This window comes from Gymnodraco acuticeps, unplaced genomic scaffold (assembly GCF_902827175.1).
Source record: "Gymnodraco acuticeps unplaced genomic scaffold, fGymAcu1.1, whole genome shotgun sequence".
Taxonomy (NCBI): Eukaryota; Metazoa; Chordata; class Actinopteri; order Perciformes; family Bathydraconidae; genus Gymnodraco; species Gymnodraco acuticeps.
The window spans coordinates 685,907-712,486 of NW_022992180.1; the positions used below are offsets into that span (position 1 = coordinate 685,907).

At 41.7% G+C, this 26,580-nt stretch overlaps 1 protein-coding gene across 11 annotated transcripts; it reads right to left on the reverse strand.

Annotated features, from left to right (window-relative positions):
- Positions 1 to 982: 982 nt before the first annotated feature.
- Positions 983 to 26,138, reverse strand: rbbp8l (retinoblastoma binding protein 8-like). Of its 11 annotated transcripts, none has more exons than XM_034205055.1 (15): positions 26,002 to 26,138; positions 23,284 to 23,366; positions 23,135 to 23,177; positions 21,628 to 21,723; positions 21,056 to 21,168; positions 19,730 to 19,804; positions 19,014 to 19,181; positions 18,882 to 18,925; positions 18,300 to 18,361; positions 17,085 to 17,816; positions 16,735 to 16,839; positions 16,254 to 16,350; positions 16,106 to 16,162; positions 3,367 to 3,512; positions 983 to 2,517 (listed from the first exon to the last, which is right to left on the reverse strand). In XM_034205055.1, exons 2-10 carry the CDS (start codon positions 23,342 to 23,344, stop codon positions 17,243 to 17,245), a joined length of 1,236 nt encoding a protein of 411 aa, XP_034060946.1. In that variant the 5' UTR covers positions 23,345 to 23,366; positions 26,002 to 26,138; the 3' UTR covers positions 983 to 2,517; positions 3,367 to 3,512; positions 16,106 to 16,162; positions 16,254 to 16,350; positions 16,735 to 16,839; positions 17,085 to 17,242. The 11 variants fall into 11 exon arrangements, with proteins under 11 accessions (XP_034060946.1, XP_034060947.1, XP_034060941.1 ...); XM_034205056.1 differs by having other exon boundaries at positions 16,106 to 16,165; XM_034205050.1 differs by lacking the exon at positions 16,735 to 16,839 and adding an exon at positions 24,870 to 24,928 and having other exon boundaries at positions 16,106 to 16,165; positions 26,002 to 26,072.
- Between the last annotated feature and the right edge of the window lie 442 nt (positions 26,139 to 26,580).

Genomic DNA, 26,580 nt, shown 5'->3' on the forward strand with positions numbered 1-26,580 from the left:
ATCTCTAAGTGGTTGACCAATCACGACAGAGGTGGCCAGCTAACCAATCAGAGCAGACTGGGCTCTGGTTTCAGACAGAGGGTGAAAAGAGGTGCTGCAGCACAGGCAGTATGAGAAAAATAAAGAGCTTTTTGAACATTAAAGCACGGAGACATGTCCCAGTAGACACACAAAATACTGATATGAACCTGAGAATGAGCAGAATATGTGTCTCGTTTTGTTTGTGTTGTGTTGTTTGAGTTTTTCCTTGCAGCTGTCTCTCATGGTGGGACTTGTTGGTTATACATATGGATATATATTTAATTGCTGTATATGTTGCTGGATAATTTTATATTTAATTATACACTTTCAGTAGTTGGTTGTTGATGAATATTAGTGATAGTTTTATTTTAAATATAAATCTGCAAAATGTAACTTGGAACTTGTAGTGAAGGAGAAGTATTGTGTAGCAGAAATTGGAAATACTAAAGTAGAAGTATCTCAATGTTGTACTAAAGTACAGTACTTGTAATGTAGAGTTATGGTTAGTTTCCATCACTGGAAACAGCTTACCTAACATAGCTAATTTACATCCGTCACTTCCAGCTTGCAGAAATGCAGCCTTACAACCGCATTTCATCTGCACAAGCAGAACAAACTCAAATAAAGTAGAGGAACTGCTCTGCAGTGTGGCTCACTGTTAGATTGTAGCTTTACAGAAACATGTGATCTGTGAATAGAATAGAATTGGCAACAGTGACTTGTATAACACCCTACATGACAAACTTTTCATGGTTTCCACTTGTTTCTACATCCCTGATTATGACAACGCAACTTGTTTTGCATAATATCCTGAACAAACATCAGACGTGGTGTTACTTCTATCTCCAAGAACACTCATCAATATTCACCAAGGGGAATTCACCCAACAGGAAGTGTGTGTTGATCCAGTTTAGGTACCATAAATCGGAGCTGAATCACATACAGTGGGAGCTACAGAGGCAACATTCAAGGACGGGAGTTTATTTCAGCATGAGAAGTAGTGTGTTCAGACAAAAATGTGTATAAGTGTACATTTTTTCATTTTGAAAACAAAATTGACCAAGTGCAGACGGCAACACTAAATCACTATTAAAGTCAATGCAATAGTACGTACAGTCAATCACATTTTAATAATCAACGAGATACCACTGACAGGGGGAAAGCTATTAGAGAGACATGATAGAAAAATAAAAGTTTATATAAAGCAGCAGTAAAGCTACAAAGGCTTCAAGTGCACAACAGAAAAAGAGCAAAAGGGAAAATAACAATCTCATATGCAGGGTAAATACTGGCTGATTCTGCCTATTGATTGGGACATCTCCATTAAAAAAATACGTTCAATATTCACACAAAATGGATATTTATTGACTTTAGAGTGATGATTCACAAAAGTAGGCTAGGTGTTATGAAGTGACTCTGTCAATTATTACTTTTATCCACCCGGCTTACCACAAGTTTTCACAGCTGTGAACGGAAAGTTAATACTTGCAAAATATGTGCATTCTGTAAATGTAAAAGAGGAAGAGGAACATGTTTTTTTTCTCTTTCTCTTCTTTGTTGGTAACTTAAGACGCCGTAAAGGGCGGGGAGGCTCTGAGGCAAAAATAGCCAGGCAGTTACAGTAAAGTGAAATAATTATAAACACGTTACATGAAGTTATCATAGTGTGGGATAGGAGTTTTCCAAATGGCTTATATGAGTAAACAGCTATTTTCTACAATATTTAACAATTTATTAGAAATGTGATGATTAAAGGTCAAGTGTAAGTTAAAGGCATTTTTAGTGTTTTACAAAGGGGTGGGGGGGCAATGACAGTGCTGTTCTCTACAGAGCGATGAGCAGTGATACTGCATTTGAAATAGCTGTGGTGATCAAATGTGAACCAATCAACAGCTTCAAAAGAAGAGACTGCACATAAGTCACACTATGATATATTTGTCACATTTCTATAGGAAAACTGTCACCTACTGCACTCTTCTTCAGTTGGTCATATGCTGTGAAAATGGGCTGTAAGTGTTGCACAATGTGTGACTTTTTAAGCCACTTCTCTTACGAACAACTATAAATGGCCAAACAGAATGCTGATGGGCATATTTATGCCATTAGGATTGGATTTGGATTTCGTGACACCATGGAATTTGTTTGTTTACCTATCCAAAAAATGAATACAGTAAACTGTTACATGACATACAACACTGGTAATATTGTAATGTTCTAAGTAGCAACAGTAGGACTTGGAGGACATATTGCAAACACTATATGAACTAAGATGTCGTATGTTCCAGCTCATAAGATGATTTTTAAATATATTGATCCTAAACTGACTAACCTTTATGTAAAAGCAATAAGTGATGTCATTACAGCCCCAAGTGGCCATTTCAATCATCTGACGCAGGTCTGAGTGAGATCACGAGACCATGGGACATGGTTCTCTTCAGCGAGGGCTCCTTTCCTCAGTTCTCACGGTGATCTTGATCTTCTTCTCCTTCTGGGTGTCTTTAAGGGGAAAAAAGGAAAATTGTTCCAAACAGTTCCTTTTGGTTAGGGAGAAAAATTGTCCAGCAAATCATTTTTAAATGTATATATGAAGCAGAAAGCAGAAAAAATACTGACAATAGTTGACACTATAGCTTTCTTTACAAGAGTTGTATTAAGAATATCTATCCTGCTCTCTGTATGCTTAATAATAGTGGTGTTTCTGTCTTACGGTATGGTAGAGATAAATCATCATTATGACAGTTGTATAATTACAGAGTTGGCTGTGTGGATTAAGATGCAAAGACAATTACACTTTATCCATTACATTCTGGTTTAATTTGTATTGAGTGATAGATTTTAGCTGGTTTGAGACAACATGCAGGGTTTTCAAGATCGTCCGCCATGGTGGTTTTGTTTAGGGGTCGATATGGGTTTGATTTTGTTTGTTTGTCTGTCTATTTGTGCACGATTAGGGAAAACTGTTAGCCCGGTTCTCACAAAACTTGGTAGAAGCAAGAATAATGGGATGGGAGGATGTACATAATAAAGAGAAGGAGACCAAGTACAGAGCTCTGGGGGACACCGTGGGGGACAGAGGCTGTGGGGAATTAGCAGCTGCTGATAGAGAAATGTTGATGTCGGTCAGAGAGGTAAGATTTAAAACAGGAGAGGGCGGTAGTGTAGAACTGGAGGTGGCTGATGAGGATGGAGTGGTTAATGGTGCTGAAGGTGCAATAAGGTCAAGGAGCATTATGCTTATTGAGGCATTTAGAAATGCAAATTGATTTGAAGACCACAGGCAGAGAAAAAAAAATAATGTAGGAAAACAAGAAACGTCGAGAACTGAAATGATAAACTTGTGCCTACTGTCTGTCTCAGAGTCCCTGTCGGTCTCTGTCCCCGCAGACGCCCTTCTCCTCTTGCAGCCCTGGCTGCTCTCTCGTTCCGACACACTCCCTCTCATCATCCCGCTCATCTGAGCTGCTCCCTCGCTGTGTTGCTGCTGACGATGACTGACAAAGAAGAGGAATCAGAAAGAAATATTTTTCTCAAGTGAAATCAAACTAGGAAAGCTAATATTTTCTGTCACAAGGGGGTAAGGAAGGCAGGACCCAAATGAAGTATACAGTACAACAAAAGCTTTACAAAAGGCAAGCTTTATTAAATTAAAGCTCGTTCGACAAAACCCCAAGAAACTAAAGGAGCAGGTGAGGTAAAATGAAAGGAGAGAAATAAAACAAAACCAGGAATGACACCAGGAAAAGGGAACAGGAAAGAACACCAGGAACAAACCGGTAGCATGAAACACGACACGGACTGACAATAACACTATGACTGACGGGCATTTATAGAGACAGGACTGCTTTTTGCCGATCTCTCAGGCAAAAAGCACTTTCTTTCAAGGTAAGATCCATTCTTCCTATTCCAATCCCAAAAAAATATTTTCTATCTTCTCATCCCTCCTTCCCCAGAGCCCCTTCCCTCTCCTCCCTTCTTCCAGGCGACTTTGTTAACTACTTTGAAAAAAAGGTTGATGATATTTGCTCTTCATTTTCCGACTCACCGCTGGGTCACCAGACCCACCTTTCACCCACACACTGACCTCCTTTTCCCCTCTCTCTCCAAGTGAGGTTCTTACCCTCATTACCTCTGCCCGTCCTACCACCTGTCCTCTGGACCCTATCCCTTCAAACCTCCTTCAGACTATCGCTCCTGATATTCTACCGTTTCTCACCCATTTCATCAACACTTCTCTAACTTCTGGTCACTTTCCACACACTCTCAAGGAGGCAAGAGTAAACCCTCTCCTAAAGAAACCCACTCTCAACCTGTCCGATGTTATAAACTACAGGCCTGTATCTCTCCTCCCGTTCATGTCTAAAACACTTGAACGCGCTGTCTTTAAACAACTCTCCTGTTATCTCCATCAGAACAACCTTCTGGATCCGCACCAGTCTGGTTTCAAGGCAGGTCACTCCACAGAAACTGCTCTCATTGCTGTCTCTGAGGAACTGCACACTGCTAAAGCAGCCTCCCTCTCCTCTGTCATCATCCTTTTGGACCTGTCTGCTGCATTCGACACGATGAACCATCAGATCCTCCTTCGCACTCTCCAAGAACTTGGAGTTTCAGGCTCTGCACTTTCCCTCCTCACCTTATACCTCAAAAACCGCACCTACAGGGTAACTGTCCGACACTTGTCAATTATCTACAGGGGTCCCTCAGGGCTCTGTTCTTGGTCCCCTCCTCTTCTCTCTGTACATAAACTCGCTCGGATCTGTCATTAGCCCACATGGTTTTTCATACCATTGCTACGCTGACGACACCCAATTAATTTAATCTTTTCCCCGCTCTGAAACCCAGGTTGTCGCACGCATCTCTGCTTGTCTAGCTGACATCTCTCAGTGGATGTCTGCTCACCACCTCAAGCTCAACCTTGACAAGACTGAACTGCTTTTCTTCCGGGAAAAGATTGTCCCACTCTTGACCTAACAATCAACATGGGCACCTCTGTTGTTTCCCAGACTCAGACTGCAAATAATCTGGGTGTGACCCTAGATAACAACCTGTCCTTCATTGCAAACATCGCTGCCACAACCCGCTGCTGTAGATACACTATTTACAACATCAAGAGGATACGTCCCCTCCTGACCCAGAAAGCGACGCAACTTCTGGTCCAGGCTCTCGTCATCTCACGCTTATGGCGCATTTCCACTGCAGGGCCTTGCACGGCTTAGTACGGTATAGTTAGGCCTTGGTAGCACAGGCTCACCTTATGCTGCGTTTCCATTACCATTAGTAACGCAGTGTAGGCGGAGCCGGGACGTCATCTTCAATGCGAAACACAAAACCGGCCGTTAGCTGTTAGCCCTCAGAGCTCACAGCACCTCATATCTGTTCAGAAACTAGACAAAAGTTAAACAAGTACAAACCACAGACTGTCTGTGTCATGGCGAATACAGTCGCTGGTTTATTTATGTCTGTAGGCCGTTGTTGTGAGTTTGGACGGTCGGAGCATATACTGCGTTAACTTAGCCGATCTCCATTCAGAAAAGACGCATTTTAAAAAGGTTTTTCGCCTGCCGTCTGTCTGCAGACTTGTCAAAGCATTAATTAATGGTTTTTACTAACCGGTATCAGTATGTTGTTACTTCGGCATCATTTGGAAACGTGTTTAGCATACTCAGCCTGGTTGTTGGCCCGGAAAGAACCTTGATTTTGGAGAGCCAGAAAACTGTGAAAAGGTACCCGCTAGCCGGAACTACGCCTAAGGGAAACGCAACCAAAAACGGTCCGGGCACCGCACGCTTAAACCGCGCTGTAGTGGAAATGCGCCATTTGACTACTGCAACTCCCTCCTGGCTGGTCTACATGCATGTGCCATCCGACCTCTGCAGCTCATCCAGAATGCAGCGGCTCGTCTGGTCTTCAACCTTCCTACATTTTCCCACACCACACCGCTGCTCCGCTCCCTTCACTGCATGCTTCCAGTAACTGCTAGAATCCACTTCAAGACACTGGTACTTGCGTACCATCAGGGCCGCCCCTGGCCAACTTGGGGGCGGCCCCCCCCCGAACCGACAGGAGTGAAAACAATTGTTTTTAAAACAAAGTGTTACGGTACGTGGAAAAGGTAAGACCCAAATTCAGACTACAAAAACGGAAAAAGGTATTGAAACAAAAAGCGAGCTTTATTTAAAAGCTGATAAACAAAACATGGCATAACTTGAAACGGTAGCACAGAAAACAACAACACAAAAACTGACCGTGAGAAACATGGAGGAAGACCCTAGAGACAAACATGAAGGGAAGACAAACAAACAATGAACCGATAGGGGAACACAGGAAGAGACAAGACTAAATACAGAGAGGGGTAATCACGAGACGAGAAACAGCCGGGCAGGGGAGGCAGAAACACAAGGGCAACAGGTGAACACAATTAGACAATCAGACACACCAGGGAAACTACAGACAGGAAGGAAAACACAGGGAGAAGGACCAGACAAGAAACAAGGAGGAAAACATGAGACAGGGGGCCTATACTACGAAGCTGGTTCAACCTAACCTGGATATGTTTGAGTTAGCCGGTTGGCCTAATCCAAAACATACGCGTTCTCGCTAAACTGTACTACGACGCTGGTTATCAAGTGGATCGCTCAAGCCAGCCGTTTCCAATCTAGTTAGGTGCGCGTTCACATGAAAGGGGTGGTATCTGGAGCATTCGACCAATCACAAACATGGAGAAGCGCACTGACAGCGCAGCGCGTCATACTTCCTGAATGAAAAGTGAACTTTAATACTAGTCAAAAATGAAGAAGTTAAACTTTAAACATCCATGACTGAAACACTTTATCCAGGATCAAAGCCACATAGCTGCACCTGCAAGGTGAATACAGCTGGCAAAAGAAAAAGTGTTTGAATGCGTACATTAACAGGTTTATGATATCACTGCCCGTCTAAAACACGATCTGACTTTAATTACATTTGTCTCGAGTGTTTCGTCAACTTAATGTGTTGGAGTCATTCTATAATTTAGGGTACATTTCACATCAACAAAACTGTAAAAAAAAAAGTGTTCTTTCTCAATAGAACAATCAGTGGTTCAAGTTAGTATATTCCTCAGTGTAACATATCCACTAGTTGCAAAGCTTAAACTTTTTTTTTTTTTTTTTTATTTGAAGGGAAAGGATGTTTTCACTACTCCGTTTGTCAACTATGTTACGGACAAACTTGATGCCATTACAATAATTTGATTAAGTCCTGCACTTCAAGTAAAATCCAATTTGAAAGGCTCTTGAGTCTATTCTACCATATATCCAAAGATTTTTAAAAGATTCAAAAATAATTGTATTAAAGTTTTGTTTTTACTTGTAATATGTTCAGCACTGTCATTAAGGATAGGGATCTTTTCTATTATACAACTACCATACAGGTCATTTTGATAGTTTTAAGAGATGTCACGTAAAACTCCAACCTGTGTAGATGTACATTATGCTATAATGGATATCAGAAGCACTATTTTATATATTTTAAATTGAAAAAATTAGGTGCAACATAGTTGACAATGAAAGTCACACATTTGACGCAAATAACATAGTTGACTGGACACATTATTAACCATCAGCACTATGTTTATTTCAAGGAAGAAAGTGCAAAATTCAATTGAAACTTTCAATTAATTCAATTATGAAACACCAAATGCATACAAAATACATTACATTTGAAATGTACTAACAAGCAAAACTAAAATCACACAGTGCAAATTAAACATTCCCTCTGATCAGTAACCGGTGAAGGGTTGGAACAAGTTCTTCTAATTCAGACATTCAGAATTCATTTCTAATTCAATTCCTACAGAATAGTCTAAATAGTTTACATTTACATTGAGAAATTTGACGGTTTTATCGAAAGTGACTTGTATGTCAGACAAGATCAAACCCACAGTAGAGGAACAAATAAAGAACAGTTTTTAAAGTAATGGTTTTGTAATGGGTTCAAACCAGCACAGGGGTCCAAGTGAAGCCTTACCGAAAAACGAAATATTAAAGAATAGTACAGTAACATTAATATTCAAAAGAACAGTACTATTCAATTGCAACATTCAGTTTTTTCACCTTTTAGAAACTAGACCAGATGTCTTTGTCAATCTCCACGTGGCGTGAGGTCACTGAATTTGGAGGAGGAATCACTCTCAAAATGTCCTCAAAAGGGTACAAAAGCACATCCTCTTTCAGTGGCCAGAAGAACCGGTTGACTCCGGGAACGTGCATGCACTTTACCTGCACATGTGTGTCCATGACCTCCTGAATGACTCCTGGGTAAATGTCTTCATCATATTTAAGGGCACACCACTGGCCAATTGAATCAGGGACCCCACAGCCTTTCATTCTCTTTGCTGTTGCCTTTAGGTGCTTGAGGCAGCGAAGGGGTCGTTTGCTGAACCTCAAAAACTAAAAGTATGAGTGTCAATCACAGCGACACTCATAACTTTGTCTGGCGGTGCAAGGGCAACTTACATCTCGATACAAGATCTCTCCTGGTGCCCCTGTGACCACCTGGTGGATACGCATAGTTGAGGGCACTGCTGGCAGATGAATTGGCATCTTGTTAATTGCTTCATCCACAAGATTCTCTCCGATGTAGAACACCCTAACTGTTCCGCTGTTGACCAAAGCACTGTAGAGATGTTCTGCTGAAGGGATGTCATGACCTTGGCTAACAAGCCTGTCAGCCGTTCGCTTCAGGAGGCCTCCCACTCCATCTGGAGCACCCTTCCCATGGCTTGCTTCAAAAAAGTTCCCATGTCCCCCTTTTGAAACCACGGTTCATCAGCTCTGTGCTAAAGAGGAAGAAGTTTCCCTTCTGTCTGTATTGCGTGCATGGACCGTCACTGAAGAAATGCACCACCTCGACAGAAGGATACGAGGCCTTCATCCAGGATGGGGGACAAATGTGCCCAAATGGCAGGTGGGCCTTTCTCCTTTGATGCCGAAATTGTGCCAAAGCACATGTGCTGTCCCACCAACATGAAGAATTCCTGTGTGGAGCGTTGCTTGCTTCTGGTTTGGGGCAAAGTGCATTGCCTGGATTTCTGCTGCAAGCTTACATGAGTAGTTCTCTGAAAAATCCACATGAATCAAGCGTTCTTGGTTGGTCATGCTTTTCTTAATTCACGGTAGTGGGTGAATTGGCTTTTAATGTTAAATGTATGCCGTTTGAAATGTCTCAATTGGCCTTGAAACATCTCCAGCAGATCCGCCAACACTATGTCCTTTTTCTTCTTCACAGTGATTTTCATGGGGACCTTGTCCTTTTTACCATCTTTGTTTTTCTTTTCTCTGATGACTGTTTCAGTTGACCACTGAGTGAGTTCGACATTTGCCTGAAGGTTAACTTCTGCTGCCATGGCAAACTCCTGTCCTTTGCAGTGGGGACACTCGTTGTACATGCAGTCCTTTGAATTTGGATTGCAGCTTATTGATGATGTCAGGTCTTCCATGTCCACGCTCCTAATTAACTTGAGAGTGTGAAGCTTTCAGCCAGAAAGGAAAGATTCTCATGAACCTTGCAAAGACAGGTTTGTCTGTCTGCAAGTGTTGGGTTAACTACCCAGAAGGGACGCATACGACAGAACAAGGAGTAAGAGAGATTGTAATTAGGATGTTCAGTGAGAAATGTCCTGTGGAGGTTTCTCAGGGTATCATTTAAAAACCTCTTCTGTTTCTTTATCTTCCGCCTGGTGATTGTTTGTGCTTTGCCTGCTGTCAATCGGCTGCTTTCATCCCTCGTCAGGTAAGCAATGACGCTGTCTTGAATTCGGAAGCATAGGCTTCGGTACTTTATATTGCCTTGAGCAGGATTATTGTTCCCTCTTTCTGGAGATGTGTAGTGCTGTACTAACTTCTTTTTGTAATCCATACTTTTTAAGGATCCTCCCAGTTAGAATTGTGACATTGCCTGCCTGTGTGTTCTCCTTTTGGGTGGTGGCAAAGGCGTCCTTGATGTTGGCCATGAGGGAATGATGAACAAGCAATGATCTCCGCACTTCGCCAGAAACAGGGACATTGTGTAGCAGTCGCCTTGTTTTTGATGCCGGGGACTCTGAGACCGCACAGCGTCTTTTGAGTCTTTTTGCGTAGTTTGTCTGTTGTTTTTGTTTGTTTTCCCGAGCAAATGTTTCAGTTTTTGTATTTCTCTGTGTAATTTTGAGTGTTCTCTCCTGGCCTTTTTTCTGTCTGAAATAAACAAAATAAATTACGTTACAGATAATGTGCATACAGCATATTAATGGAAACCTTCTACTTTGTTACACATAAACCTGTTTCTACCTTGTTTTCCTGAGGTTGATGGACAACTCCAACTTGGCTGTCTGGACTGTCTGGTGGTGTAGCTAAGTTGTCAAGCCTGTGCTGTCTTCTCCTGCTTCTCTGCTGTGCCTTCCTCCAATAGGCCCTCTTGCTTCTTTTATCTCTGTCACTCATCTCTGCCACTGTTTTCACCTTTCCTTCCTTCTGATCTGAACCTGTGCCATGCCTCTCTCTGCTTCTCTAAATATGCTGCCCTTCTTGCAGGATCAGCATCTCGACGAGCCCTGTATCTCCGCTGTTTCTCAGCTGCTGACATCTATTTTAAATAATTGGATCAAAAAGTGTGTTGTGACATATGTAGAATGATAATGCTGTGTAATGACGTCTACATGTCATACAAATTGTCAACTAGGTTACCTGTCAACTAAGTTACCCAGTAACTCAGTTGACAGGTAACCTAGTTGACAATTTCCCTATTTTGACCCATCATTTCAATGGTAGGCCTTGCCTGGATGACCACATGTCATTTTCTGAACAGGTTAACATCACATTGAACATATTATTGAATTAAAATCATTAAACAACTTTAAACCATAACAATGTACGTAACATTGTTGATGGTCAATTAATATACTCATTGACAATGTGCTATTATACATAGAATATTGTAAAAAAATAGAGGACACTCACCACAGTGTGTTCAAAATGTCAGCCAAAGAGGAACATGGCATCATGTGATGCTGGTGTCATGGTATTGGGACAAACCATTTTGAGTTAAGAGGGGGGAGTTCTGTTAGTAACATAGTTGACAGAACTTTTGCGGACATTCATATATTAAGATATTTAAATTATTTAAAGGAGGAAATCAATTAAAAAAATATGATTAATCTTTAGTATTTAGACTTTTGAAATAAATGAATAATAGTTTTTATTTACTTTAATGGTTTTTATTCATATTTTGAAACCAAGCAACACCCTCAACTGAAAAACGGACAGAGCAAAAAACGGTCAATTTAAGAACATCATGACACCTTCAAGCTAAATTAAGCATAGGATGCAGATAAGGTTTGTGTGATATTATAACATGCTTTCCAATAATAGGCAAATATGATATTTTTGAAGAAAATAGAAAGAATAATTATAATTATCATCAATTGACATCAATGGACATGGAATGTACCCTAAATTGTAGAATCACTCGTTGCTTAAAATAATACTTCTGCATACAGTATGTGACACTGTGAGTGTTGCAGCACGGCCAGATACGGCTCAGCTGACTCAGATAAGGAAATATATGATACATTATGATGTGATATGATGTGATATGAATGATAATGGGACACATCGACGGTCTGCACTCAGTGTACTTATGTTGTGGCAGATATTTAAGTAAGCTTTCTTAACGCTAATGTTATAATAGTCAGATTGCTCTGAAGATGGAGGTGATATTCTATTAATGTTCACGTTCACACAGTCGGTGTGATTTTGCCGGCCGTCTTTCCTGCAATGGCAGTTTTTCTGTATTTCCTTTCTCCTGTAATATGACTTGATCGCTTTAAAAACTCTGCACACTGAGCTCTGATTGGTTCAGGCAGGCGGTGCTTTCACTGAGTTGAGCTCTTAGCCTGCAACCTAACCTGGTCGGGAGCAGGTTAGCCGCTAAGCATAAGTTACCATGGAGATCTAGCCTGCTAAAAAGAGAACCAGCTTCGTAGGACCGGAAAGCCGGAGTTTTCCCTGAATTTAGCCGGCTAAGCGAAAATCCTGCTTCGTAGTATACCCCCAGGGAGAACAGAACAGCAAAATAAACCCAAAACTAGACACATAAAACTCAAACCCTGACACAATGTAGGCTACTTTGCAAATATAATTCCTGTTTATTATTATTATTATTATTATTATTATTATTAGTATTATTATTATCAACACAGTTACTTTTTTATACAGTGAGGTAAATGGTAAATGTGCATGTATGTCGTTCGCGTTTACAGGTGCGTATGCATTTCCTGCCAAATACTAGCCTCAAAAATATTAAAATATAATTAATGCAAATAAACTACTTCTACTACTAATAATAATAATCATAATCAATTCAATAATATAAATACCATATTATTTTATTATAATATAGTTGTAATAGTCAAGACAAAACATGCTTATGACATGCTCAAAAACTGATATTTCTTAAATCTGTATTCTAGTTATCTCTGTCAGCAATGTATCAACAACTACACACACATTTCTATCAGTATTTCTCTGTGTTGTGGTTGACATGATGGTGACTGCAGGAGTTAAGGGGAGTGGCTGAGCATCACCATGATGATGACTGCAGGAGTTAAGGGGAGAGGCTGAGCATCACCATGATGATGACTGTTAGGAGTTAAGGGGAGAGGCTGAGCATCACCATGATGATGACTGTTAGGAGTTAACGGGAGAGGCTGAGCATCACCATGATGATGACTGTTAGGAGTTAAGGGGAGAGGCTGAGCGTCACCATGATGATGACTGTTAGGAGTTAAGGGGAGAGGCTGAGCATCACCATGATGATGACTGTTAGGAGTTAAGGGGAGAGGCTGAGCATCACCATGATGATGACTGTTAGGAGTTAAGGGGAGGGGCTGAGCGTCACCATGATGATGACTGTTAGGAGTTAAGGGGAGAGGCTGAGCATCACCCATGATGATGACTGTTAGGAGTTAAGGGGGAGAGGCTGAGCATCACCATGATGATGACTGTTAGGAGTTAAGGGGAGAGGCTGAGCAATCACCATGATGATGACTGCAGGAGTTAAGGGGGAGAGGCTGAGCATCACCATGATGATGACTGTTAGGAGTTAAGGGGAGAGGCTGAGCGTCACCATGATGATGACTGTTAGGAGTTAAGGGGAGAGGCTGAGCATCACCATGATGGTGACTGTTAGGAGTTAAGGGGAGAGGCTGAGCATCACCATGATGGTGACTGCAGGAGTTAAGGGGAGAGGCTGAGCATCACCATGATGATGACTGTTAGGAGTTAAGGGGAGAGGCTGAGCATCACCATGATGGTGACTGCAGGAGTTAAGGGGAGAGGCTGAGCATCACCATGATGATGACTGTTAGGAGTTAAAGGGAGAGGCTGAGCATCACCATGATGATGACTGTTAGGAGTTAAGGGGAGAGGCTGAGCATCACCATGATGATGACTGTTAGGAGTTAAGGGGAGAGGCTGAGCATCACCATGATGATGACTGTTAGGAGTTAAGGGGAGAGGCTGAGCGTCACCATGATGATGACTGTTAGGAGTTAAGGGGAGAGGCTGAGCATCACCATGATGATGACTGTTAGGAGTTAAGGGGAGAGGCTGAGCGTCACCATGAAATGTGCAAATTGACATAAAAATGAATAAAAGGGGGAAAAATGCTCCATGTTTTTTAGGCTGTAAACTTGAACTGTTATGTAAGCCAACTAGACAGACAGTGTATCACTCTTCCTCCTGTACATTAGCAGATAAAAGGCATAACATACTTGAATGAATGGTAACTAAAGAATGCTGGAAATAACTGCATCTCCATGGCAATTGGCAATTTGACTTATACAACATTCGCAAGTTGTACATTGACTCATACAATAACCCACCTTCGAGTGATGCTCTAGTTTCTTCATGTTTTTGTTTTTTTTCCGCTCTTGCTTGCGCCGGACTGAAACTAGGCTTGTTTGAGACAAGCGAGACCTGCGCAGTTGCGATCAACGTCTTGCTCGTGCGTTGCATGATGGTTAGTCATTTTGTCCGACTTGCTCTGGAGGCTCGCCTACATGAGACGTTGAAATCTCGCGGGACAAAGACGCCCGCAGCCTTGAGAGCGAGGCACGGCGAGGCGGCGCAGTTCCTCTCCACGGGCTGCGGAAGCAAAATGCTTGATGGGAAACGACTCGCTGGTATCTCGAGCTGAGCGCTCATTGGTGGTTTTTACCACGTGCTGGTGATGAAACTCTCCAATTGGCTCAGCAAAAGTTTGTTGTTGTTTAGTGTCAGTTTTACGTCGCCACATCCATTCACATTTTTCATCATTGTTCCACAATGTTTATCATAATGACATTAATATCTATATATTTTATACTATACTTGCACTGCTTACCGTTTTCATACTTATATATCTTAGCATATTCATACACACTGTTCATACTGCTCACAGGCTGCTGTGTATATCTAGTGTATTCATACCCCTCACTGTTTTATTCATCATTCAATTCATTCTATATTTATTCTGGAGATGGTGTTACATTACTTTTCACTTCACTGCTTGTTAGAAGCTAAACTGCATTTCGTTGTCTCAGTACCTGTAATTGTGCAATAACAATAAAAGTTGAATCTAATCTTGAGCAGGAACAAATGTATTTACTTAGTACATATCTGACATTTACGATTAAACACATGTGTGCATTCTTTATAATGCAACCGAGTCAAGCCGACTCCGGAGGTGGCGGTAATGCACCTTCAAGTTTGTTTGCAATCCGCCAAAAAAACCGAGAGATAAGAAGAAGAAGAAGAAGAAGAAGAAGAAGCAGAGAAGAAAGAAGAAAAGAATAAGAAGAAGACGACGCAGAAGAAGAAGAAGAAGAAGAAGAATAACCGAAGAAGAAGAAAGATAGATCGAAGAAGACGAAGAAGAGAAGAAGAATAGAAGCCGACTCCGAATTGTCCGACTTCAGGCGAGGCTTTTTGAGGACCTCCCTCCCCCGGCTGCGATCGGCTATTCTCGTCTACTTTCGAGGCGAGCCAGAATGCGTCTCAAACAAGCCTACTGTCTTTTCACCGACATCTCTTCACCTGCCTAGTGGCCGTATCAAGCCGTGATCGGTCAGATGTCGATTCATTGCAACGGTGTCGGGTTACAGACGTGCTTCCCTTGTCACCTCTCACTCTCGCGTGTCAGCGGGGGTGCGCGGAGAACTGCACGGAGAACTGCGCACAGCAAGCTGAGGCCCACTGGGCGGGGCCCACTGGGCGGGGCCCACTGGGCGGGGCCCCCTGCGCAGGGCGGGGCCCCCTGCGCAAGGCGGGGCCCCATGCAGCCTGCGTTATTGGCCTGTAGGGAGGGGCGGCCCTGCGTACCATGCTGCGAATGGATCTGGCCCTTCCTACATCCAGGACATGGTTAAACCGTTCACCCCAGCGCGTGCACTCCGCTCTGCATCAGCCAAACAGCTCGCTGCACCCGCACTACGAGGGGGACCCAAATTCCCATCGGCAAAAACACGTCGGTTTGCTATCCTGGCTCCAAGATGGTGGAATGAGCTCCCCATTGACATCAGGACAGCAGAAAGCTTCAACAAGTCTTCCGGCGCAGACTGAAAACTCATCTCTTTCGACTCTACTTCGAGCGATAGAATACTAACAAATGACTGGCTTATCTAAAGCCAGTTTAGTAGCACTTGAAATGTTTGGCTCTATGAAACCTGATGTACTTATATGATTCTGTTTTCCTCAAGTTTGTTGTCTTCTTGGTCGAATGCACTTATTGTAAGTCGCTTTGGATAAAAGTGTCAGCTAAATGCAATGGTAACGTAATATTATGACCTTGACAAGATACAGATTGGGAGGGCATGCAAAAACACTAGGGTAACAGGGGAACATAATAAGGCACAATCAAACTGCAGGGAAAACACAGGAAGTAAAACAAGACAAGAAACCAAGAGAAAATACATTTCCAGATTAAACAGGAACATTAAACAGAAATACTAAGATCATGAACATTTTCCCTTTGACATATGCAAGCACTGCCTTTACTGTATTTGCTTTGTTGACTTGAATGGACGTACCTTGCTTTTTTGACGTTAAGGATTCTTGCAGAGCAGAATTCAGACTCTCCAGCACCACTACTGTTAAAGAAACATGAACCCAGTAAGTAGAATAGAGGTAGAAATGAAGAAACACCAGACGAGTGCAGTGTGAATGTAAGCTGTTCACCTGGACGCAGTGATATGGTGAGGACAGGCACCTTCTTCTCGTTGCTTTGGTCGGTCTTTCCATTCAACTCCTCTTTCTGATCATCCTCTTTGAATACCTGCCGTGACAAGACCATTATGCCATGAGTCCTTTTTGTCCCTTTTACCGTTACCCTCCATGTCTTCCAAGGTGCTTTCACACTTGTAATTCAGTTCATTTGGTCTGGGAAATTGTTTTATCACAAGAGGTAAACGTATAGTTAGACATACTTTAACGCTTCAGATATATATTTATGTTTGGTGTCAAAAAAGAGCCTTCAAATAAATAAGTCATTATAAGCATCATAAGTCTTATTTGTCATGAATAACAAACCGTACTAATCGGGCAAAGGGCCCACAGTTTATTTGAACCAAAAGACCATTAAGCTGTGAAAGCACACACTGGCTCTACTTCACTCGACTTGCCTCACAAAATCTAATTTACCAATTTGGATTGTACCCACTCCTTGTGTAAACGAGAGAGTTGCTGAATCCTTTCATTGGCAACCAAATGGATGAAGTGGTGTGGTGTTCGTGTAGCTTTGCCAACCACCATTTGAATGAAAACACTGTTAAATCTCAGAGATGTGAAAAAAAGAAGATTCAGTCACTATTGATGATTTTGTAGGATATCCAATGACGCGCTACTGAATATTTTCTCTGATCAATCAGCAGGTTACAGGGTTGCCACCATTTAGTTGCACTTGTAAAGTCTGCTGAGGTGCTACGAAAAAAAGGTACCAGGTAATCTTAAGTGGAAAAAAAAAAAATTGCAAGTCAAGTCGAATCCCACTATTATTGGCTAAAAATGTACCTTGTTATTATGGTTGTGGGCAGACTCTTTGTCTTGTTGTTTGCCTGGTGGGGTAGAGGAGCTTCTGGGGGGGAGGACAGGAGAAGATGAGGGACACTGGTCCGTGTGCAGATTGATTGGCCTTCCCATCCTTGTCAGGGCTCCTTTGTCCTCTGTCTTCACCTTGTAAGGCTATGGGGTGAACATTCTCTTGGTGTTTGGTTGGTTTTGGACTTTCCTCGATCTGATAGGTCCAGAGGCCCATCACATGTCCCTCTTTGCTCTGCAAAGACCCTTTCAGTCTTAGGTGGCAGGATTTGCTTCTTCTCCAGGGGCATAGTTTGACTGTTCACAATATCTGACATACTTCTCAACCGGACCACCACAGTGGGCTCGTTGGCCAGGGGTTGAGGGGTGCTGTGCCTAGTCAGGCTGAACCCCTGTCTTCTAGGGCTGGCATGATGGCTGGTGGGGATCAGGTTGGGATAGCGTGGCGGGTTTGGTCTCTGAGAAGGTTGCACCACCAGGCTGGTCCCCGGAGCAGGCGGGCTGACCCAATCAGAGGACTCAGAGAGGTGCCAGGGGAGAGTGGCAGGGCAGGTCTGGATTGGCTGAGGACGGCAGGGGACGGGAGCATGGAGCACATGTCTGTTGGGTCTCCCTTCTCCACCAGTTAACGTAGGAAAGTTCTTAAGAAGCAGAGCTTGAGGAGGGAGGGAGGGTCGCTGGTCCAGACCTTCTACACTCTGAGATCTGAGAAACAGAGGCCATTCTTTATTTAAAATAAAGAATTAAAGTACCCTAAATATAAACCTTAAAAAAAATCATTCAGTATGCTCTCCTATAATATATCCATCTTTATTTTAAAATGTATTGTAACACTGTTATCCTCATAGTAATCTAATTTTTTTTGTAAATGTAACAGAATTCAGATTTTTGATATGCAATTGTAATCAAATACAGTTATCTTACTTTTGTATCCTGATTACGTAATCTCGTTACATGTAATCTGTTACTCTCCAAACCAGATTATATGATTACTTTTTCAGAAGTAGGGAACACTTCAAATCTCTATTGGGAGTGCTGACTTTTGTTCTTCTTTCCATTTTTTTCTCGATCTTTTCTCAGTTGTCTTTGGATAAATATTGCACACCCAATCCCCGATGTGTTCCATTTGCTGTTCTATTTGACCCTATTACAGCATATTGTACTATTTCCTAAGTGGCTGTGTCTCACCTCCGCTCTCCAGCATGGGGTATGCTAGGTTCTGTTTTCCAGGAAAGAGGCTTATATGAATCCTGTTAGAATTATGGAAAGAGAAAACAAAATGTGTGGCTATTCAGTATCACATTCATAAAGGTAATAATTTCACATTTTCACATCATGCAAAATATGAATCTATTCAGGTAGAAAATTACCAGTAAAAAAAAGCGACATAGCTAGCCTGGCTCTATGCAAAGGAAATGAAATAATCTACACACTTCTCGAGGATGGAGAATAAGGAGATGTTAATGTTTCTGTTTGGGGGTTTTTACACTGAAAAAAGTGAACCGTTGACTTTAATTTGTTATCATGTCAACAGAACTGTATTAGGTTAGTTGAAAGCAATTATATTAAGTTTAAATAAAACAATATTAGATTCAACTTAATTGTATTGCTTTCAACTAACCTAATACAGTTATGTGACATTTGATGACGTAATACATTTAATTAGTCAACGTTTCAGTTTTTTCAGTGTACTTTTGGACAAAGTGAGGCTAGCTGTTTTCCCTTTCTTTTAAAACTCTTAACTCTTATGAGAGTGATTTAGAAACTTACATAGTGGTTTCTGTTGATCCATCTCAGTTGTCTGTGTTGAGCTTCTGTGTGATCACAAACATAATCTAATGTAAAATTGTGAGCATGATAATCAATAAATACACAAGCAAACAGGCTCTTCCTCATTCTCACCTTCACTTCTCTGGTCTGCCTCAGTTTTCACCACAACATCGCCATCTTCTGGCTGGTTACCGGACCTGCTGGTTGCCGTGTGGATGAGGGCCACGGGGCCAGAGGGGGGGGGAGAGGTCGGGGGGGCTATGTGCTTTGACCTCTGTGCTGCTGTCGCTCTGGCCTCTGCTGCACACACAGGGTTATGATTTATTACAGCAGGGGGGCTTTGTGGGAGGGGGCCTTCAGGCAGACCACCCTCCATTGTCAGATACTGGTCAAACACCAAACATGTGTTCACATATATACAGAGGTGGAAGAAGTACTCAGATTATTTACTTAAGTGAAAGTAGCATTTCTACAGTGTAAAAGTGCTCGGCTTAAGTACATGTCCTGCATTCAAAATATATTTAAAGTATCACAAGTAAAAGTAGTCAATATGCAGAATGACCATTTAGGCACCATATCTTTTTAATTTGTTGTATCAGTTATTTGTGCAGGCTGTGGAGGCTATGTATCTGTTCATCACTTCAGTTGCACTTGGTAACATTGGGTTTATTTGAATTACTTTATATAATAATGTGTTGCCTAACCTATAATAATTTACGATCATGAATTATTTGATTTATATAATTGTATTCATAGTTTACAAATCTGCAGAGTAGCTAGTAACTAAATATGTTAAATAAATGTAGTGGAGTAAAAAGTATGAATTTGAGTAATGATGATATACTAACTCGAGTGCTGCTCGTAAACTCTGGAGCTCCTCTCGCAGCCTCTTGTTCTCTTTTTCTGGTTGTTCATTTCTCCCGCTACAAGACAGAGAACAAGCCACGATCAGAGTGTTGGACAACAAGCCACGATCAGAGTGTTGGACAACAAGCCACGATCAGAGTGTTGGACAACAGCCACGATCAGAGTGTTGGACAACACGCCACGATCAGAGTGTTGGACAACAAGCCACGATCAGAGTGTTGGACAACACGCCACGATCAGAGTGTTGGACAACACGCCACGATCAGAGTGTTGGACAACACCGCCACGATCAGAGTGTTGGACAACACGCCACGATCAGAGTGTTGGACAACACGCCACGATCAGAGTGTTGGACAACACGCCACGATCAGAGTGTTGGACAACACGCCACGATCAGAGTGTTGGACAACACGCCACGATCAGAGTGTTGGACAACAAGCCACGATCAGAGTGTTGGACAACAAGCCCACGATCAGAGTGTTGGACAACAAGCCACGATCAGAGTGTTGGACAACACGCCACGATCAGAGTGTTGGACAACAAGCCACGATCAGAGTGTTGGACAACAGCCACGATCAGAGTGTTGGACAACACGCCACGATCAGAGTGTTGGACAACAAGCACGATCAGAGTGTTGGACAACACGCCACGATCAGAGTGTTGGACAACAACGTTTTCTTTTCAAATGTATTATTAGGTGAAAGAAAAAACATGGATAGAGTTTGAAAGAGATTTGTTCTTAATGGAAAAGGCAAAGAAGTATGACAGCGTTTTCGGGCCAGCGCAGGTTCAAATGAAATCACAGAGCAGGTGGAGGGGGGGTAATATATATAACAAATATATTTCAGAGATTAAAATAATTAAATGTTAAAAATTAAGAATGATGAACATGTAAATATAAAAATGTTCCCCATGTACATCAAAAAGGTAATTGTTGATGCTGACCCATCTATCTTTGGCCGTACTATAATAAGGCAAAACTATACAAAAATGAAATAAAGCATAATAATAATAACAGTAAACATCGTACCAAAATACCCATTCTCTAGGATAATAACGTGTCCATTTGCAAAGAAAGAATCTGAAATACTAAGATGAAAATGTACCATACAATCCTTATATGCCGTCTTAAAGAGAGATAAGAAATATATCAAATGAAAAAGTATGAATGCTGATTCAGTCTGACGTGACAGAGTATGAAGTGACAGAGTATGATGAAGGTGACAGAGTATGATGAAGGTGACAGAGTATGATGAAGGTGACAGATGGGAATGGATGATCACGGATTTGAAAGGCAAGCAGAATACCCAGCAGGGAGAGGTTGTGCAGGCTCTGGATCTGAGACGCTTCAAACTCCTGCTGTCTTCTCTTAGCCACTTCCTGAGTCACCGTGCACCTGTCACACAGCCCCGCCCTCAGCCTGAAACACACATCCTCTTTTTACATTCACATACATCACACACAGGCCACAGTGAGACCACGACACTTTGAATTCAGTCAACTAAGTTGAATTTATAAGCATTCAATTGCACCATTTCCTAATTCAATACACCTTGTGGTCGATAATGTTAGCAAACATTAAACAGATTCTATTGTGTTAATGGCATTCATGTTAGCTGACTTTGTTCCACTTGTGCTACTATTAACCTATAGTGTTTATATTACCATTATATAATTTTGCCAAAGTGTTTGTAATACATTTTTGATTCAACCATTATTTAACCAGTAATACATTGAGATTAAAAACCTATTTTTCAGAGTGTGCTGGCCAAGACAAGCAACACAAAAGTACCCAGCGTGTGTAGGCATCACAAAGACACATGAACAAATGTCCTAAATGGAAGAGAACTATCAATTATCCTTTCTAGAACCCCAGTACCTGTTCTCCAGGGTCTTGATGTTCTCTGTGAGTAGTCTCTGCTGTTCTTTCATCTGCTGGTTTTTGGTGAACAGATCTTCCATACGCTTTGTATCACTGTTTATACACACAACACACACCACACACACACACACACACACACACACCACACACACACACACACACACACAGTCAGATACGCATCCAACAAGAATAAGGCTGCTGTCTGAATGTTATGAGATGACACAGCGAGTCTGATTGATATGTTCAGTGAGAAAGCATTATTGTGATAACAGTTAGTAGAATCAGAAAACAATCCCTGTGTCTTTAAAATATCACATGCTGTTCTTAACATGTAAATACACCCTCTACTTATGTTCATGTAAAGTTATCCATTACATTGATGATTGAATACTCATTGCAGCACTCTTAGCACTAATGTGTTGTTATCTACAGGTTACAGAAACAGGGTGACTTACATATAAACATAGTATTTGTTGTTCATTGTTGCTTTTATATTTTTTCCATTTATGCCTCTATCTACCTACATAGTAAAAAAAGAAAACAGTTCTAGGTTTATTTGTACCTACTGGTATTTTGTCCTTGTGTAGTTGTGTTCTTGTTGTAGCTGTGCTTCTATCTCTATTTCTAATGGGACTGTACGTTCATTGAGAGCAACATAAACTCGAGTCAAATGAATTGTATCAGAACACAGACATATACAACATCACTGATTCACCTATAAGCATTTAAAATACAAGACACTGAACAATTCTGCACTAATGGTCAGTGCTGTATTAATGTATTATTGGATTTGAATTATAATTACACATCAGCATGTAAGCTCTACTTCTGCTAAGCTGAAGCATACTGTCATCTGGAATGGATTGACATCAATGCAGTAAAAGGAGTTGAGCTGACTTTAAGTTACAGGTAAGGCACAACCTGTACAGCACAGTACGTCTGACGAGTTATACCAGCTGACATTGTAATGAATCAGCTATTGAGCCACATTAAGTGGACCAGTGTTTGATAGAGATGAGATGATTCACTATAAGATGTAAAGACATTCTTGAATAGAGTGGTGCAAGAACAAGTCGTTAAAACCTTGGCTTGAGTTAGCAGTTGACCACTTAAGCTACCTCATCTCTGAGTACTTCTACGAACGTCTGCCAAATATGTTGTTATATTCCAAAAAGCAATGGAGAAATCCCATGGCTTTTTGTGGAGGGAGCCCTTGCTAGGCATCATCACTGTAACTTTCTATTGTAGCAATGATCTAAAATAAGACGACCTCTCTATCAGGATGATTTTCCACTGGTTTTAAAAAGAAAACGAAAGTGTTGTGACTCAGACTGAATAACTTGTTGCAACATGAGCTTCCTCACAAGCTCTCCGTGACACGGGCACACACGGGGCCAGGTGCAGGAGCAGCCCGGTCCACACACTGCTGGCTCTACGGCTAAACTTGAATATCTTGAAAGCGTTGTCTAAACACGACCATTGAGGGGGTGAGAGATCCACCCACCAGCCTTTCTTGTTGGACAGCTCTTGGATTTTCATCTGCCACCCTGAAAGTCAAACACACATGGTTTTAACCCTTGACACAGGATACTCTGCACATTACAGCTGCTTTAGAAACTTTTGATGGCTTCTGGTTTCCCGTTTTACACTCACCTTCAACTTCCCGCTCGTGGACCTCCCTCAGTTTCAGGAGCAGGCTGTTGAAGCACTCCATTGTTACCTCCTCTGATTTCAGTCTGATTGCACAACAGAAGAGAGACAGAAAATATTTTGTCAACGTTTTGGATTGATTGAATGAAGCTGAAAGTGATGATAATGCAATTACATTACAATCTGCGTATAGTACTGCATAATCACACAGTAGTCCTGAGTTCTCCTAGATATTGTAGAAGGCACAACAAGTGCAGAATTAAAAGAGCTCCAGTAGACCTTCAACTAGGAAATAAACTTGGAATAATTGATAGAAATATGACCTTTTTGATTGTTAAATGTACAGTGAAAAACTGAAACGTTGACTTTAAATAATTGTATTATGTCAACAGATCTCACATCACTGTATTAGGTTAGTTGAAAGCAATAATATTAAGTTGAACCTAATATGTTATTTAAACGTAACCTTATTGCTTTCCACTTACCTAATTCAGTTATGTGTTATTAGTTTACGTAATACATTTAATTAAATTCAACATTTCAGTTCTTTCAGTGTATGAATGTAAAGAAGGTGGCATCAGATCTGTGTCATCATGTATTTGCTCAATCTGCTTGCATTGCACTTTGTTTTATTTACTTTTATATACACCAACTAATACCACCTTAGCAAATCCTTGTGATATTTATTGCAATTTATGAATGTTTGGCTTTTCAATTATTTTATACGCAGATTGATAATGTGCATAAAACCCTACAGATAGTCAATGAAATATCCTTTAGGGTGTATTAGACTTGACAGTACACAATTGTATGACCATTCTCCCCTGCACTAAAATAAGATAAATCTACTAATGTGTGAAGATAGTGAGACATTCAAGGTTGTTGGCCGTTGTAGCCTGGGGACTGTGTTGTGTTCAGGGTGTACGTCACACACTGCTGCTGCATAAAAGCTGCTACACGAATCTGGCGGCAAAATGTTGTTGTTATATCAAGGATGATAGGAACCCGATAGACTGGTTCTGCGAAGGGTTGTGTTTCAAGTATACAAAACCCCAGCTCTTATACATTGTGTATATGAATGCAGATTAGTACAGCACATGGTGTCGATTTGTGTCACTGATTACAAATAAGATCTTTTGTTGATTTAAGTCTCAATGCAAGCAGGTAACTTAAAGTGTCACTTTCAGCTTGCTCATTATTTCACATGATCACTACAAGCACATTCATTGAACACTATTGAGCATTTTGATCAGCGCGGATCAGACGCTCTCAACGTGTCGGGATATGTCAGGAAAAGGGTGTCAGTAGAGCAAGAAAAGACCTGTCTGCCTCCATGTGCCCGCTCTGCTGTCTCCAGATCAGTATTCTCACGCACACACGCACAGGTTGCCAATATGTCTTACCTACTCGTGAACTAGCATTGAATTCCCAGAATCTTTAAATCTGTTATGTCTGACGCTACTCTATGACACTCCTCCCACTATTAGCATTATCACATAAGGGTGGAAGTATGCAGCCTAGGATGCTCTACACCTACTGTGTAGAAATACATGCAAGTGTGTAGTTGTCAACCTGGCTGCTTATCTCACCACTGGAGCTTCAGCAGGATCAGAATCAGAACACCTCCCATCTGTTGGTGATCTGCTGTCTGACAGAAACCAAACTTGAGAAGATGTTCAGCTGCTGAAATGTATTCACTGCAGTCACCCTTTATCGACGGATTCTGTTTGAATCAAGTAAAAAAAGCTCTTTGGAAGCTTCTGTTGGAGCTGCTTTGCTTCCAGACCTCCCATTGTCCAACTGTCTGAGTATTAGTTTTGCCAAGAGTATGGCTTTAAAGCAAATAACAATACATGATAAATGACAGACACACACACAACCACACACACACACACACACACACAGCACACACACACACACACACACACACACACACACACACCACACACACACACAACACATACACACACACACACATAACATGTATACATCACTTCAGGGGACATTACATTGACTTACATGCATTTCCCGGAGACTTATCCTAACCTTAACCAACACAATGCCTAACCCTAACCCTTACCCTTAACCTTGCCCTTACCCTAAACCCTAATCCTAAACCTAACCAAGTCTTCCCCCTAAAATTAATGATGGCCCCTCATGGGGACCTCCATTTTGTCCCCATAAGGGAGGCGAGTCCCCACACGTGACTATGTAAACAGATTAGGTCCCCACAAGTATAGTAATGCTAGGCCCACACACACACACACACACCCCACACCCACACCCACACACACACACACACACACACACACACACACACACACCACACACACACAGCCTCTCACACACACACGCGCACACACACACACACACCACCACACACATACACACACACACACACACACACACAGCACACACACACACACACACACACACACACACCAGCACACAACACACACACACCACACACACACACACAACACACACTACCCCAGAGCAGATTTATTTTGCAACATTGTATTCACTTAATTAAAGGACTTACAAGCAACTATAAATAAAATCAACTACTAGTTGTGGTTGTAGTGCCAGCTCTGTCCTTGCCAGTCCTCCAGCCTGCTGCACATACCTGCCTCCCCCCCCCCCTTCCCTCCCCTCCCTGTCAGGTAATCTATTCCGGCCGGCTCAGGCAACAACTTCAGCTCATTCAGATGGAAACTCCACCTCTGATATCGGAGGCCGTCTCCTGCCCTTCACTCGCCCGGTGCTAGAGATTATCTGAGTGATACAGAGACAGAGCAATAGTGAGGAGAAGAGAGGAGAACAAGGCAAGGGAGAACGCCCCACACCCTCCCCTCTCTCCACCCCAAAAAAACCAGTTGGAGCTGTCGTCCCCTTAAGTAACGCAAACACTGAGGGCCCGGGCAAGTTGGCCCTTGATTTTCCTGTTCTGCTGAAATCCCACATAACCGGCTAAACTGGTCCCATAAAGCCCTGTGGGGATCGAGAGAAAAACTGACTGGCAAACACAAAGCAGCAGAGCAGAAGCCTGGCACGGGAAATCAGAAGTTAGTTATTTATTTCATTCAAAAGAAGGAAAGAAAATAATAACTCAAGTAACTAAGTACATTTGTTCCATGTTTGCTACTTTGTACTTCTACTCCACTACAGTTCAGAGTTAAATTGTCTACTTTTACTCTACATTTATTTAATACCTTTAACTAAAGGTAAAGTAACTACTTTACCTTTAGTTACTTTACAGATGTGGATGAATGATGTGAAATATAATCAAGTGTTGAATCA

Bases quoted from the DNA above. Each gene is read 5' to 3' on its own strand.
- rbbp8l (XM_034205054.1), bottom strand. From the start codon at position 23,344: ATGGAGTGCTTCAACAGCCTGCTCCTGAAACTGAGGGAGGTCCACGAG. The intron at 18,926-19,013 runs GTGAGAATGAGG...GTGATCACACAG, and splicing joins GGCAGACCAGAGAAGTGAAG to AAGCTCAACACAGACAACTG. The intron at 17,817-18,299 runs GTGAGACACAGC...TCTGTTTCTCAG, and splicing joins CCCCATGCTGGAGAGCGGAG to ATCTCAGAGTGTAGAAGGTC.